The 16,111-nt window shown below is 42.2% G+C and overlaps 2 protein-coding genes across 3 annotated transcripts in view; one reads left to right on the top strand and one right to left on the bottom strand.

Moving 5' to 3' along the window:
- Window positions 1-16,111, top strand: part of rpl38 (ribosomal protein L38) — a 498,028-nt gene that overhangs the window by 39 nt on the left and 481,878 nt on the right. The window lies entirely within an intron of this gene.
- tekt3 (tektin 3) lies at window positions 460-7,292 on the bottom strand. Of its 2 annotated transcripts, none has more exons than XM_051417864.1 (8): window positions 5,439-7,292; window positions 4,544-5,158; window positions 3,865-3,948; window positions 3,713-3,783; window positions 3,464-3,607; window positions 2,402-2,624; window positions 1,331-1,485; window positions 460-887 (listed from the first exon to the last, which is right to left on the bottom strand). In XM_051417864.1, exons 2-8 carry the CDS (start codon window positions 5,111-5,113, stop codon window positions 671-673), a joined length of 1,464 nt encoding a protein of 487 aa, XP_051273824.1. In that variant the 5' UTR covers window positions 5,114-5,158; window positions 5,439-7,292; the 3' UTR covers window positions 460-670. The 2 variants fall into 2 exon arrangements, with proteins under 2 accessions (XP_051273824.1, XP_051273823.1); XM_051417863.1 differs by having other exon boundaries at window positions 4,544-5,136; window positions 5,439-7,291.

The following is a 16,111-nucleotide window of genomic DNA, read 5'->3' as shown; positions in this document are numbered from 1 at the left end:
ATTTCGACAGCAGTATTGCACAAGCTAATACAGGCTATGTGTTTGGTGATTACTGTCACATGTGCTACAAGGACCACTAGTTTGAATGAATAGTCACATTGCACCATATTACTGCCATACATGGTGTTCAAAGCAAGGTTTACATTATAAATCAAAGGTTTCGAGTTCAGAAATGGAGTGAAAATCTGGTTTATATGTCATTTCTGTGAGTTCTGTCCAAGAACATATGCAGTGATTGTTTATTCAGAGTTATGGTGCCCTTTGACTGTTGGGAGTTGTATATGCAGTGATTAGTTTTGAAGATTAGCATTGGCTTTTAATATACCTTTCAAGTGTAAACACATGAGTTTCCAGAATTTTTCAAGGATATTTACCATGTAAAATATCTGTAATATTGGAGGCAAAATTAAAGCATTAGGAGGCATTGACTAGTACCTGATTAATCACCATGGCAGTTGATTCTTTGTTGACATCACATTTTTTATTATTTTCATTTTTGTACATCACTGATACAATACTCAAAATTAAGATAATCCATTGTTTATAATCAGTGCCTGTAAGGTTTAGTAATTCTGCCCACACCACCCTCTAAATCACTTCAAACCATTAACACAGCTCATAGTTAATTAAATTGGTTTTGGAAGGCCTCCCCTTTTTAAAAACTTTAGATTTAGGTGTAGCCCACTAGACGGGGCATGCTGGGAAAGCTCTTGCGCAGGCTCATGCACTTTTCCTGCTCCAGGAAGAGTGAGTTGGCCTTGATGGACAGGTCATGCTCCAGGGTCACTTTGGTTTTGACCAGAGTCTGCAGAGTGTTCTCAGCCTCCATCAGCCTCTCCCGAAGCTTATGGATGGTGTCCTCGATCTCTCTCACCTCACTCACAAGTCTGAACAAGGAAGGATAAAGAGAAGACGCTTGCTGTTAAATTTGCAGGAGAGAGAAAGAAGTGAAGGAAAGACTGTAAAATAAGTGCTTGGTATAATATTGATATAGTTTAAACCATTTGTTTTGGCTGCCTCCCATTGGCTGATCCTTCTATATAGGCAAGGACACAACTGTGTTTGTTTAAAGCCCTCACAAAGACCTACTGTGGCTACATGTTGGCTTTTTCATGAAATATATTTAATTTGTGACATTTTTTGTTGTTGTTATTGAACAAGCAATTGAATTTATTATATTTTGGAAAAACTCTTTGTGTGGCTAATCCTGCTAGCTTGCCAAAGGGTACCACCAATAGTGTACCCCCAATTTTACCACACAGAAAACAAATATACACTAAATATACAATTGTCCATTGGTGAAGCAATTATAATTGCAGAGTTGCAGTACCTATGGTGTGGGTTGTCCCTGCAGAGTTCTACATTGGGCCTGCGGGTCCTCTCCTCCAGCCTGGTTTGGGCCACTTTCAGTGGGTACTCCTTGTCTCTGAGGGCCTTCTTCAGAGACTCAATCAGCATCTCTGTCTGGAAGATCTCCTGAAGAGTCTGGGTGAGGACACAAGATGGATACAGGATAAAATTACAGAAAAACAATAGATTTTTAAGTGTCTCCTTCATGAAAATAGGTCAGCAAAGTAGTGGGTGGGTCAACTGATAAGAGAGGGAAAAAAAGATAAGAATGCTAGAAGAGAACAAGTAAAAAGCTGCACATTGCAAGCTTGGAATCAGCTGAACACAGTGCTGCACAGTGGCCTGCTCTGTCCAAACCCATTTGATGTAATTCAATTACCGCGAATCACTACTCCTTAACTGACAGTGACTGAGTTTTATTGAGGACTGTGTGCCTCACATCACAGCTGCTGTCAGTGTTCAAACCCATCCAACAGCTGATGTGAATAGTAACCCCAAGCAATTAACCCAAGAACAATGGGATTCAGTGTAGAGCATGGCATAAGCAATGAATGCGGCAACTATTATCATTCCTCTCTTCTGACAGGAATGTTTTACAGTAAATCCACTACAGACAAGACAAATGTCCCCTACCTTCAGTGCATAATTATTGCAGACGGTGAAGATAGCGCATGTGCTGTTTGTATTGCGTGTAGAAAAGAGAGAGAATGGTACAAACACATGATCTCTCCCTAATAAGTGGCAAATTTAGTTACCCACAGAGGGAAGAGAGTGAATGGATTTTGTCTTTTTCCTTGATGTAGAGCCATGTGCTTGCTTCTTTTAAACCTTTTTTCTATAATCCAGGCTGTTTTACTTTTCATGCTTACGCAGTGAAACACAATCGCATCGAGGCAAATCTCTCATAAATAAATTAAAAACACTAAAATAAAAAATAGATTCTGATTCATCACATCACTAAGATAAAATTGTAAATTGTGTTCTTGTTACACAAACATAACAGGACCGTATTGTGTTTTATGAGATGAGACCATGTAGAAAAGGTGATGACCTTAGCCAGATGTGTCTGCAGGCTGTTCTTAGTATCAGCGGTTTCTGATATGCGGTTTGTGAAGGCCACGTTGACATTGTTGAACTGGTTCCACATTTCGTTGGACGTGGTGTTCATCAGGATTTCAATCTCGTCCCTGAGCTTGCGGGAGGAAGCGCGTTCACTCTGGGAGTGCAGGATGTTGTCATCAGTGAACTTGGACCATGAGTCTGGCAGAGAGAGTCTGAAAGAAGGAAAAAGAATGACAAACAGTTTTGGAAGCTGATACTCCCACTGTCTTCTAACATGCTGTTTATGGAGAAGATTTGGACAAAAACATTTTCAGATTCTTTCTAGCCATAGCTCAGTGTGGCTCTAGGGATGCATTATCAGCCAGTTGGTCCACCACTTTGGTCCAGACTAAAATATCTCAAATTGTATTGTGGTGGATTCCCATGGAATTCAGCACACATTCATGGTTTCCAGAAAGACTAAGCCAAATGACTTTGGTGATCCCCTAACTTTTCCTGTTGCATCATCTTGAGGTTCACATTGTGGTTTTAAATTAAATGTTTATTGAATAAATTGCCATGAAATTTGACCCTCTCACAATGAATTGTAATAACTTTGGAGACCTTATTTATTTTAATCCAGTTCCATCAATATGTCAAACATTTTATTCGTCCAATACTTTAGTTTTTGACCTGCAATACAAATGACATCCCCATCAGCCTCAGCTGTACTTTGTGTTTAGAGCTAATTAGCCAATGTTAGCATGCTAATTCACAAACTAACTGCAAACTAAATGTTTTCATTCAGCTCAAAGCATCACTGTGCCTGTACAGCTTCACAGAGCACGAGCATAGCTTTAGACTCACTACAGTATGTTTAAACCTAGTTTGATATCAATATACGACAACAGATAGCCACTTCCAAAGACTTTTCTGTCTTTTGACAATTTAACTGAACAGCCCAGTCCAGTAAGCTGGTTTAAACAAACATGAGGCATTGTTAGAAGCTGTTTGATGTGATGAAACAGAACAGTTAATATTTGATCACATTAATAATAAAAATTATACTCACGAGGGGTCCAGTCTGTCAATCCCTCTGTAGAAGCTGATACCGTCTGATGTGTTCCTCAGGTGGTGACACCTGTCATCTATCCTCTGAGCAGTCACTTTGTCACTTATGTCTCTTTCCAGTTCATGCTGAGCAGCTCGGTTTGAACTAAGGAATCCCGCAAAGCAATGCAGCAACAAAACAATATATCAAATCAATTTAGCAAACATCACAGTTTTGGAAATATCATTAAACACAATTTTCCAGACTCACGCCAGCTGAGCAATGGCTCTGTCCAGATGTCGCCTCATCCTTTCCTGACATGATTTGATGACTTCTACTTCCTTGTTGCAACATATGAAAACATGCTTATTTCTTTTTCGTATGAGAGGTCACACATACTCACAGTGCTGTTGCAATGTTACCTTTATGAGGTCTTTCTCTACATCATCATGAACCAGATCGATGGACATCCGCTTCTCTCTGTGGTACAAACACTCTTGAGACACCTATTGACAAAGTGATCGTGACTAAAACAAGTTTAGATTGTTATATAGAGAGAGCATTTTCTTCAGTGTGACATTCAAATAGGTGGAACCCATTTCAGCAGGTATGGTATATAACTGTGTATGTACATGTCGCTGTGTGCATACAGAGTGCATAGCTGCAGTCTCCTGTTTCTGTTACCTGGAGAAGAAAACCTGTTGTCACATGATCTTAGCCTAACAAGGTGTCTGTGTCATCAGATCTCCAGTTAGATCAAGGTGACTCACTGTGGGTGACACAAACGACCAGTGGCGTTTTAACAGGGCACTGAGTTGACCTAATTAACTGACAGATACTGTTGCTACAACCAAACCGGGAACCCTAGTCAAAACTGTTTCACCACAGATACAGTGATGCACCCTGAGACATGACATACTTGAAAGATAATATGAGGGCACTGAACAGAGGCCTGCCTGTCTGTTTGTCCTTGCAGGAATGTAAATATTCCCTGCAAAATGTTCCAATAACACAGCTCAATTCAGATATTACTTACTTACCGGAGAGGAAAAATTCAAAGTAACACACACAAACAGTCTAGCATATTTCTTCTACTCTCACCTGAAGGGGCCCTTCGGTCTCTGCCAAGGCTCTCTCCAGCCTCCTCTTGACCTCGTTGAGGGCTGCTATCTCTGTCACCATGTTGTCAATCTCATGGCTAAGCTCAGACTTCCAGAAGACAATGTCATTGAGACGCTCGCCAATGTTTTTGCTGGTACTTTCCTGGGTTCGTCTGGTCAGCTGCTCCCTATCCTGCATCAGCCTGATCGTATCTCTTCTCAGTCTCTCTGCACTTTTCCGAGATGACTCGGACTCCCTGTAGTTGCTTTGGTTGGACTTGTACCAGTCGTCTGGAGTGTAGCGGGTGCTCAGCGCAGCCCTGTTAGAGGGGTAGAACATGGTCTTGGCTCGAACCAGATCTAAATTCTCTCGCTGCATGGAGGAGGGGGTGGGGACGGTACTGCTGCTCTTGTAATAGCCATTGGTCCTCCACAGGTTGGCACTGGGATTCATGGCCAAGGCAGCCTGGGCGTTGCGATAGCTGGATGCCATGGTGGAGATGGCAGGGAGGAAGTGGCTGGTTTTTGGCCGAGCATATGTGGCTGTCAGAGTGGATCCTATCAGCTCCATGTTTGCCTCCCCACAGGCTGGCCCTGGTTTGATGAGTCCAGTGCACTTTTCACAACAGTCTAAGTATCTACATATCAGCTTACATTTTTTGGCTTATACATTTTCTTTATTTTAAATAAAGATATATTGTTGATCTATTTCCAATCAATTTATTTAGATAAATGGATCAGACATTTAATACAGAACAAAAAGTACAATACTCATGGCTTAATTAAGTATAACTGAAGAAATTATAAAGATGTATTTGGCTCATTAGAGTCTAATGGTAAAAGAGCCAAAAATAAAATGTCATAAAAGCATCAGAACAGAAAATTAAATGTCTTACCAAGATGAAAAGAGCTTTTCTTTGGATACTCCGGGTCTTGGTGCAGGCAGGCTACCTCTCAGCTGTGCTTACCTGGAAATGAGCTCAAGAATGCACTAAAGGTAAACTGGCATGCATAATGGATAGACAAGTTTGCAAGTCATTCATTGAGCCAGCCAATGGTGGAGCACAGTCCTGGGCTGCAGGAGATGGCCTGTCCAAGATTTCTGTTGACACAGACGCAGTTGCCATAGGTAACTGAAACACCCTGCCTTGGATTTTCAGATTAATGTTAAGCAGGTGCTTTTATTTTGTTCAAGTAAATATACAGGAATAAATGTCACTATAGTGTAGATAAGATTTTTATGTTTGTAATTTTTATTTTATTCTATTGGCTCACAACTATTTCCTGCATTTCCTACACTCTACTCTTTCACATCTATTTAAACCCAAATTACAAATCCTTGGCACTAGCTCCTCATAAAGGACCTCCGAGGACTTGATGCTGCCATGTAAATTGTTCTTGTCCAGTACTTAACTTGGCAACAGCTTTTCGCTCTTCATTAAAGGTTAAACAACAATTTTAATTTCCAATTCCAATTATGAAATGTCATTTTTGTAGTTCAGTTCACATTTTAGACATAGTCATCCACTGTCAAATTAATTGTTGGAAGGTGAGCAATCTGAGCTTTGTCTTCAAAGCAGAGGAGTTCAGTTGGTCTCCAGGGAGCATCTGATAGCTCACCCTCACCCTAAGAAGCTAGCTGTCTGTATGGATTACAGTCACCTGTTTAATGATTCATGCCACAGTCCACACAAACCCCTGTAGCACAGAATAATAATCTGTGTTGTGTTACCTACCATTGGAAATGAGGATCATTTACACTAATCTGTTCTGAAGAGGTAGTGCTGGACAGATGATAGCCTGGTTTCCACTACAAGCAAAGCCATAGACAGGAGTTACTCAGCTGGTCTGTCTTTATCACAAACCAAAACAAAAAATAAACATATTAGCCTACAAGTTTAATCTGGTTGGTGCTTACAATTATATAATGTTCATTACATAGTGTTATCATTATGTCTTTCATTCATTCAGTCATTCCCTCCTTGGCTGTTCCACTCCAGTAAAGTGTAGTGAGTCCAACTATGAGTCTCTATGCACTTACATCACAAATTTATTCCTGATGCTTAGTTCTGTTCTAAATAGAGCCCAAATAATATTAGATCCAATATTTATAGGTCAATATTGAGCTAAACATGTGTATCTTCTATTTACTTGTAACTGCATAACATTTAATCTCAAGCTCACTAGCGCTTACTAAAGCTGACTATCTTATTGGCTTGCAGGTTTATGTTTCCTGCCCTGAAACCACCTCTGTGTCCACTATTTAAAAGGGCACGGCTTCAAAGAGGCCTCTGTGCGCACTATTTTGTGGCTCATGGTCAGGCTACTATTGTCATAAACATGGAGGTTTGGATTTAGAATGGAATGACATGTCATTGCTCCACCCCTGCGGCCTCAGCATCACTTAACATGGCTAGGTTGAAGAGGGCCACCCCACATGCCTCTGCCGCCCTGATCTCAGCTGCTATAAATACGCCCCCAAAAAGCGTGAAAAGCCAGGCCTCGTATGAAATTCATCTCCTGGATAGTGTCTGCTGGAGAAGTGCCTCTTAGTAAATCTCCCAACTGGCCTCAGAACGTGAGGGAAATGTTAGAAGAGCCTATATATACTCTTGCCTTCTGGCCCATGAGAGTGTGTTGTGAATTACTGCATAGTGGAAATGTCTGAGGGAGCAAGCATGCTGTCCACTCCACTTAGAGCACAGTGACACTGAACTGAAGGCTACAATGCTCATAGGAATGAAAATGCAATAAATAAGAACTTTTTTATTAACTGTTGGCCTGAAATACACACAGAATCTAAGAAATTTCCATATGTGGTATCTCAGCAGTAAAGCTGTATAGTTTGGGGATGAAAAGTGACCCAAGCAGGAAAGGAAAAGTATCATAATTCCTATCATTTATGTTATGTGATTTGGCTGAGGTGTTGCCCTTCAGCTTTTTCTCATTTTGGCTTTGATGAGACATGCAGTGAATGCTCACATTTGGATAGAAGAGACCAAATAGGCATTGCACTGAACCCTCCCGTCAGTGCTCTCCGGTGACAGCACGCAGGGGCTTGGATTTCATCGATCAGCAAGTGAGAAAGGACTTTGGACTTTTCTCTGGCTCACACATTCATATCTTCTCTTTTGCAACATAAATACAGGATGACACAAACTATGCCTGAAATTCATGTCGGTCAAGTCACCAAAACCACAGATCAGTTTTAATCAGGTAGCAGCATCCTCTCCAAATATGGAGATTAAGAGTAACTGCAGATATAAAGGAAGAAGTTCAGCCTTTTCTGTGTTACCTGCAGATGCCTCAGTATCAAGTATATATATTACAGAGACTGCCGAATAAAACAAGCAGACAATAAGTCTGCACCCATAACCAAGCTAATTTAGTGAGGAACTCTTCTTCCAAATTATGGTTGAAGATACAACCCACCACCAAAACAAACACTTCCCTGCTTTTCTCATTTATAGCATCAACATAAAACAAACATAGCATACATATGTTGTATAAAGCAACACACACAAACACACACACACACACACACACACACACACTCCCTAAGGCCGTGACACAGCCTTCACTCTTCACCATTGACCTTCAGCTTATCAGGTAAGAATAGACAAGAGGAGGAGGTCAGAAGTGTTTTCTAAACATTCACACAGAGAGAAAACAAGTCCCTGTCTGTTCCCTCTCCGGCCCCAGCATTTTCACTTCTTCAACCCCCCACCCATCCACAACCCACCCCTTTCTATGTCAACCTGGCAAGCTTCCTGCTTGATCCAGTGCTCTGGTCACTCCCCAGCTTCCTCTTTTTAAAAGATTACTGTCAGTAGTCTACTGAGCTTTGCTTGCTCTTCTAACTGCACAGTGAGTAAACCAGACTTGCAGCCTTCTTTCTCTCTATGTCAGAGTATATACAGGCCATTGTAATGGCATCAGTTTCCTCTCATGAATTGTGGATGGAGCAGTCTGTGAGGAGGGTGGCCACACCTGGAGAGGAACATAAGAGAGGAAATCAACCATTAAATCTGATGACAGTATTAGAGATCCCCCACAGAGGTAATGGCGCATCCAGATGTGAAAATCACAGGGGCTTCCTGGGCTCATCCCGTTTGCAGAGCTGGTGTGTGGTCTGACTTTTTTCTCTTATAGCCATGATACATCTCTCCTTGTTAAGCAGCTATCCTTTACCTATTGGGAGTTAGTCATTGTTAAGAGGTCTTTTGATTAATTAATTAATTGACAATAAGACAACTATAGAATATCACTGGACATATCCTTTAAGTAGAGCAGCAGTAGAGTAGAGTACAGTTGCAGTGGGTTAGGGTTAAGTTGTAATGCCAATCAAGAATATACATGTTGCATAGCAATAAGAACCCATTAACATGCTTGCATGCCTCCTGCATGTTTGTGTGTGGTTGCATGGTAACAACTGTGTTTGCAGTTTGATATGTGCAAGTGCAGTGGAAAAGCCTCTGAGGCACAGGGTACTCTCTGGGCTCTATTATATTACCTACACAAAGGAGGCAAATGGATACGGTATTAGATACTCAGACAGAGGAAGTAGAGACAGACAATCAGGCAGGCAGATGATGTATGTGCATTGCTTTTTAAATGTTATGTTGTTGTTATGTAATCATCCCCATGGCTCCATGTTTCCTTTCCTCTCCACCATTATTATTATTATTATTATTATCATCATTATTGTTATTATTATTGGTCTCCATTGATTATCTATAAACCAGCACTAAAGTAGTTGATATTTCGTGCACGCAGACACTCTGATTTAGCTTTCCTTAATTTTGCTCTCCACATTAGAGTACTAGCAGTCAACCGCTCCTCAGCCCTTGTTTGAAATCTCCCATGCTACCATTAAGCATAATGGATGGTGGGCTGCTAGTGGTTAAGAGATGTTACAGAATTAATTCCATTTCTTCCCACCTGTTTTGTTTCCAAAGTGCACAGATAATTATTGTCTTGCTCTCTATGACACTACACCAAATGCTTTCCATTTATCAAATCAGACATAGGAAACATCCCAAGCTACTTTTCATTGTGGCTCTTTAAAATATTAAGTTAGCAGGAAGCATCCTGTCTCGACGTGTGTTTCCACAACAACATGAGTAAAAGAAGTGAAGAAAATGAAATGAAATGCAGAAGATCGGGGTGTGTGGCTGATGTGGCGACAGGCAGTCATGTGTTGGTTCAGGGGTGGGCAATGCGTGTCTGACAGGACAGGCGAGGGGGTGGATGGACTCAGGCCATCCCCCACTCTGTGATCAAGGCTCCCAGTCGCAAACCTCTAGAGTGGGACGAGGGGCCATGAATGTGGGGCTTTGTCCGGTCTATGGTCATCACATTCCACTGGAGCCACTCTGTGGTGCGCGGCAGAGCGGAGGAGAGGGCAGGCCAGGGCAGGACAGAAGAGGTCTGGAGAGGAAACATTGACCAGAAGCTCTGCCCGTCAAACTGTCATGCAACATGAAGATTGTATCAAAGATACATGTGGTGCTGTAGCATTTATGGAGAGGAAGTCGTTTTTTTGAGGTGATAATGAATTGTATACCTGGAAAAGATTCCTTAGTACCCTCTCTGTGCCAATTACTTCAGCTCAAAACCATTCACAAAGCCCATGTTGGAGATCTCTTGCCTGAAACCCCTTGTGTTTATATTTTCTACGGCACCTCTGCTGGCCAGCCACAGTTAGTGAGATACCACCTTCTAGGATCTTCTCTCTGCAGTTATGAAGTTCTTCAGGTTTTAATTTCTGATTGGGTCTCCGCCAGTATTGGAAGGTATGAATCATCGGGATTGGCCTACTGACACGGAGAACCCCCCCCTGGCTGCAGCATATCTGTACTGGACAGAATTACTGCTTACTGGTTATCTCCATATTGGATTAGTCTGTTGATTTGTCTCTTAACAACCTTGGAAAATCCTAATTTTAATGCCTTGTTACAAGTTGTTTTACACATATGTGAGGTTTTTAAAGCCCTCTAAGTATCTATAAATTGAGTTAACAATGTGCTTCGAGGTTACAACTTGGTGCTTGTAATTCTAGTTATTTTTGGCCAAACATTTATAAAGGGGAGAGAGGTCTAATGTTTCCGTGCTGACTCAGGAGTTGAATTATTCACCCTGGGCGTATGTATTCCTCTCACACACAGACCTCCACCCCAAATTAGGGAAAATGCAGCTTGTGCTTGTCATCCAGGCAAGACAGGAAGTGAACATGATTGATAGAAACCTCAGATCGTTGCACAATGACTCATGATCATGCAAGTAATAGTCAGAAGAATATCTGGAGACTTAATCATGAGGAAAGGACCCTGCATTCCTCATGTTGGTGCCACTTAGGAGCGAGGGTGTGAAATGAGGCATGTTCAACATGTGGCCAGCTGATGTGCGAACTTCACTGAGCAGACAAATAAAGAACGGAAGGAAACGAGGAAGTTAATGTCTGTGTCTTAATTCCTATGCTTCCCTTTATTTTTTTGTCTCTGCCGTACCGCACGCTCTGTCTCTCCCCTGTGCCACCCCGCCACCCCTTTCCATATTCCTCCCCCATCATTCCCTTTAATCACTTGTTAAATGTTCCATTTGCTACAGTTCTCTCAGTACCCTTTTTATAGCCAGTCGTAGTCTATGTCCTCTCACACAAAGAGGTGTCTGTCAGTGTTGATGAGAGACTGTGCACAGCTGGACCTTGGCAGCATGGGAACAAGGGTTGGAACTGGGACTGGGGCTGCTGGGTCCAGATGGACTCTGTGACTGTGGCCATTTCTGCCACATGATTAACAGCTTTCCAAACACACTGTTGTCTCCAAGAGGAGAGGCTTGCCACCGGAGACAGAACAGCTCTCCTGTTCGTCTTTGGCAGGAATGTCCTACTAAAGTTTTTGCTGATGTCTTTATTTGAAAGCCAACAGTTTGGATGTGTAACAGTGTTTTTTTAATTAGATGTTGTTTCAACATTGACTCTTGTAGTCACTGCCAGCAAAGCGTGGGAGCTGAAGCAGGTGCAACAAGATAACTCATTATGAATTTTGGTTAGAAATTAGAAGCATGGAAGAAGTTTGACCTTTTCTTTAAGGTTTTGGTGAGTCCGTGTTTTGCACAGTTCCGCTTGGAAAACATCTTTGAATCCCCTCAGTAATTCCTGATTAGGTAGGAAAAAGATGATCCAGACTTAGTTTGATTTGATCATGCAAGCATGTGTCCTGTATAGTGACACAAGGTATGCAGCACACACATTCAACATATACACAGCTGAGATTACAGCATTCCCTAGTTGTGCATTCTCTTTGCGTACTGCCAAAGGTCAGAGTGCATCAAGTAAGATATCAGATGTATTCAAAGGCATGTTCTCATGTTAGGCCTTCAGAGAGACACACCCTGCTGCAATGTAACCTTACTGCCATTTAGCAGCTTCGACTTAGGGGATCCATAGTTGACATAAATTTTCTCTGTTTTGGTGTTTTTCTATGGCAGAATTCTTCACAGCATGTGTGAAAACGTGAAATTTACCCCCAAAGTGACCTCTGCAACAAGTGCTTGTGGTTTCTTCGGTTTCAGTGCCATTGTCCATTGTAGCTGCTTTTTTCCTGTGTAAATATACAGTGTGCACTTGACCACAAAACATATTTTTGAATAAAATATAACTGAATTCTCTCTCATTTGCGCACACACAATGTGTCTGAATTCTTTTCTAATCACTCACTCTGGCCAAACAAAAGGCCAAGGAAGATTCATATTTACTGCTACAAGGCGGAGAAAGGCATTTGAAACCATGGCTTTTTTGTTCAGAGGCATTTTCCAACCCCTGCGCCCTCCTTCTCTCTCTGAAATGCCAAAGGCATCTGGTTGACAGCTCCTCACAAGCTTTCAAATTGTTCTCCTTTTCCCAAATTTGGACTGAAATAGAATGGGGCTATTGTCAACGTGTTTAGCAGACTTGAGAGAAATTCATTTATCTTTCCTGGCAACTTAACTGTCTCATAGATGGACATAGTGGGAACTCTTAATTTTGTTAGGCAAAATTTTGCCTTTCCCATTTTTTTGGGCTGTAGGATGTGTTTATCAGAATCAAACTGTGGGTCATTGATATGACATTCATTTAGTTAAGAATACCAAGATATCATAAATAGAGTGGACATGTGACAATTATGGCCACATGGTTCCCAATTTGGGCACTACACAGAGAGGTGAGCTGTAAAAATGTCTGAGTGGAATTCAAAGTGGCAACTTCTTCAGCCTCTGTCAAATCCCCAAGCCCAAGTATCACATTTGCCCTCATTACAGTCTACTCTAACTGTGACTATGATGATGTTTTTAGTATGTGTGCATGTACTGTGTTGCCATGTCAGGTGCATGTGCCACGTGAGGGGTGCCATGAGCCATTAGTTCGCCCTTGCGTGGCTCTGGTGGATCTGCGGCAGCTATACGCCCTCATCTTGTGTGTGGACAGGACAGGCCGCAGCAGCTGGGAATGCACATTGACCTCAATGGGAGGAGCCAAGGTCAGTAAAAGTAAGGTCAAAAGGAAGATCAGATCAGTGTCCAGAGGTGAGTGTGGAGTGGTGAATCAGGCTTGACCCTAAGGCCTGACCCAAGCATGGACAATGAATAATGTTACTAGAAAAGAAGGTTTCTGGTGAAACCTGTTGCTCACCACATATTGTATTTCAAACAATTTCACTTCTGAGTAAAAATAAATTTGCCTCACTTTAGCCAATAGTTAATTTTGCCTCAAGTTCTTAATCTTTGAGGAATGTTGCTTTTGCTTAAATGCTGTCTTTTTTTAAATGCTTACTTTTGGAGGACCAATCATAAAGGAAAATAACTCACTAGCCTTGCTCCAGGACTCAACTGTCAAGAATGTGCAATATCCAAACATATTTAGCACTAGTGAACACCTATCACTATTTCAGCTTCTCCTGTCTCTAATCCTCTGCAGTGTGAGTGCTGCCAACTCTCCCGCTCTGGGTCTGTGTGTAACACAAGCCACTGTGGTGAACTCTCAGTTATTTAACACAGTTTTTCCATGCAGCGTTTGGGGCGACCACCCAAGGCCTCTGACCACACTGCACGTTGCTCCCAACCAGAGTGGGAAGTGGAGGAAGACCTTCGACGTGTTACCGCCTCATTCCTCTCTCTCTCTCTCTCTCTTTCTCCTTTAGTTTACCCAGCACAAGCATCACGTGCCCACATAGTTGATCCTGGCTGCTGAGGACAGCAGAGCACAGCTGCACTCGGGACTGGATTTCACTCTCCTCTCGTTGGAAAACCTCTTCACACTCTCCCCTGGACAGCTGCAGATGCCCAACCATTGGCACAACAGCGATGATGTCTACATTATTTTGGTAGATGTGTAGGCTCAGTTTGGTGAAGTAATATGAGGGGATGGTCCTCACTTAGTCAGCAGCCACACCTCTACTAGTTCGATGGTTTCACCTGTTTAACTGTATGGCCACTGATGCACCAACAGACAGATGTGTTACCACATGCATAAGAAATCAGTAACAAACAAATTTCACACAGCTATTCCAGTTTTTAGCAGATTATCTGCTAAATGCTCACCCTTGGATTCTAATTGAGAGCATGAAGAACAGTGATTGGTCAGTACATTGTAGGTGTCTGTAGGTGATGCTTTACAAACTAATAACATAATTACAAAATGCATTTTGTCTTTCACTAGTAGTCAGCTTTGTAGTAAAATCTGGTTTTCACGAGAACCTGCACATACTGTATGTACAAGGCAACAAAGAAACAAAAATTGCTTTGTAATGTTTTCTTGGCTGGTGCATACAGTATACACAAAGACTTCTTTAGTATGTGCCATGTACATATCATCCATTCAGTGCAGGAATATAAGTGACAGAACCCTCTTTATTTACTGTTTGTGACATGCACACTGTTGTGATTCCCCTTCCACAGATACGCAGACACACACAGTTAATTGTGCTCACCATTACAGCATTACAGTTAGAGAGTGTAACCGAGTGGTCTGAAAGCTCAGTGGTCCTAGTGTGAACCGGATATGTGTATAAAAAAGTAATCGTGATCACAGCGGCTGCACAGGAAATAAATGACATTGTCTTCTCTTGTCCTTAGAAGGTCTGCAGACGGAGAACTGTTGCATAAGTGTTATTCTGTATGAGGGAGGTGCTGCTGTAATGTTTATTGGGTGAAGTTTATTATCCATGACTTGCTGCTATCCTGGCATCCTGTCCAGCATAGCAGCACAGTGCCCCCTGTCTGCTTAGGCAAACAAAGAGCTGCTATGTGTCACATGCACAGTTAAATTGTCCCACCGATCCAAACCCCCACTATGCTTCTGTCTGCCAGTGCTGAGCAGAGAAAATGATGAGCCCACCCAACACACTCCCACCTTGCAAATTTATATCATACCCGTCCTACTGTGGTTGTTATTTTGTTAGTCTGCAGAATCCACTGACAGCAATTTGTGCGTGCACATGGTCATCACAGTTCGATAAGGCAGCTATGATGTAACGTAGATTTGCAACATCACTGCTCCCAGCCATCCCCCTGTCTGCAGACGAGAATCATGTGGGAGTGGCTGCTATGAACATTGGGGTGGGCTGCAAGAGCTTTTTGGAAAATGCTTCCTGTAGGATGAGGCAGGAAAGTAGAGAGCATCCGCCTGTCTGGAGAGGGCTGTGATGAACTTGTGAATTTAGAAAGGAAAGTGAAAAGTTCACGGCAGGGGTGAAAATGCTGCGAGAGAATAAGAGGGAGAAAGATTATGAGGCAGGTAAAGAGGTCAGACAAATTAGAACTGTGCAAGTAAGAAGCATAAAGAGGTAGCAGAGTGACAGTCTTACCAATTAAGAGGATGAGAAAATCCCACATTTCAGATGAGAGGGTTGAAGTTGCTGTCTATATTGCTGCACTATATCCTGCCAAAGGTGTATGTGAGGCGCTCTCTGTTGCCCCCTATATTTCATATGTTGGAATTAGTGGAACACTGTTCCCTTTGTCTGCTGCCCCCTTGTTGCTTTTTGACTATTTCAGACACTGTAGCTGATGTGGGCAGGCCATCTCTGGGGCTAAGGCACACAGCAAGGGTGCTGGCTCACGCCAGACTTGACAGACTTCTTTGTTGTCTTGGCACCATTCATTATATAAGGAGTTAAAGGAGGACAAACAGAGGGAGCAGAGGATGTCAGTGGGAAGTATTAGAAAATAAGAAAGGAAGCACAGAGAACACAGAGGTTTGATTTGGGAGTTAACTGAGCTTGAGTTACCTGGTCTATCATTAGAGCAGTAATGAGGAGCAGACAGGCCAGCCGCTCGCCACTGACAGAGAAAGCTACTTTCCTACAAAGGCATACATTGTTTGAAAGTCCCAAGTAGGTAGACACATGATGGCAAGAAACATTGATGCATGCAATTATAATGTCTCTGTTCCCTAATTAGAATGAGGTGATTCATCTGTACTTAGGAAATCCACATGAACATAAGCTCCCATGCTGCTCCTGACTGTAATTAAGGCAATGGTTCTTGATTTGCAGTTTATTGTTGCTTTTAAGGATGCAAAAGGAGAATT

This window comes from Dicentrarchus labrax, unplaced genomic scaffold (genome assembly GCF_905237075.1).
Source record: "Dicentrarchus labrax unplaced genomic scaffold, dlabrax2021, whole genome shotgun sequence".
In the NCBI taxonomy this organism is placed as follows: Eukaryota; Metazoa; Chordata; class Actinopteri; family Moronidae; genus Dicentrarchus; species Dicentrarchus labrax.
Note: the sequence above shows the minus strand (reverse complement) of the source record. Positions and strands in the feature narration are given on the sequence as shown.

Excerpts from the sequence above, each read along its gene's own strand:
- tekt3 (XM_051417864.1), bottom strand. The coding sequence starts at position 5,113 with ATGGAGCTGATAGGATCCACTCTGACAGCCACATATGCTCGGCCAAAA. Across the intron at positions 1,486-2,401 it reads TGCAGACACATCTGGCTAAG|ACTCTTCAGGAGATCTTCCA; the intron begins GTCATCACCTTT and ends GTCCTCACCCAG. Across the intron at positions 888-1,330 it reads AGGGACAACCCACACCATAG|ACTTGTGAGTGAGGTGAGAG; the intron begins GTACTGCAACTC and ends TTCCTTGTTCAG.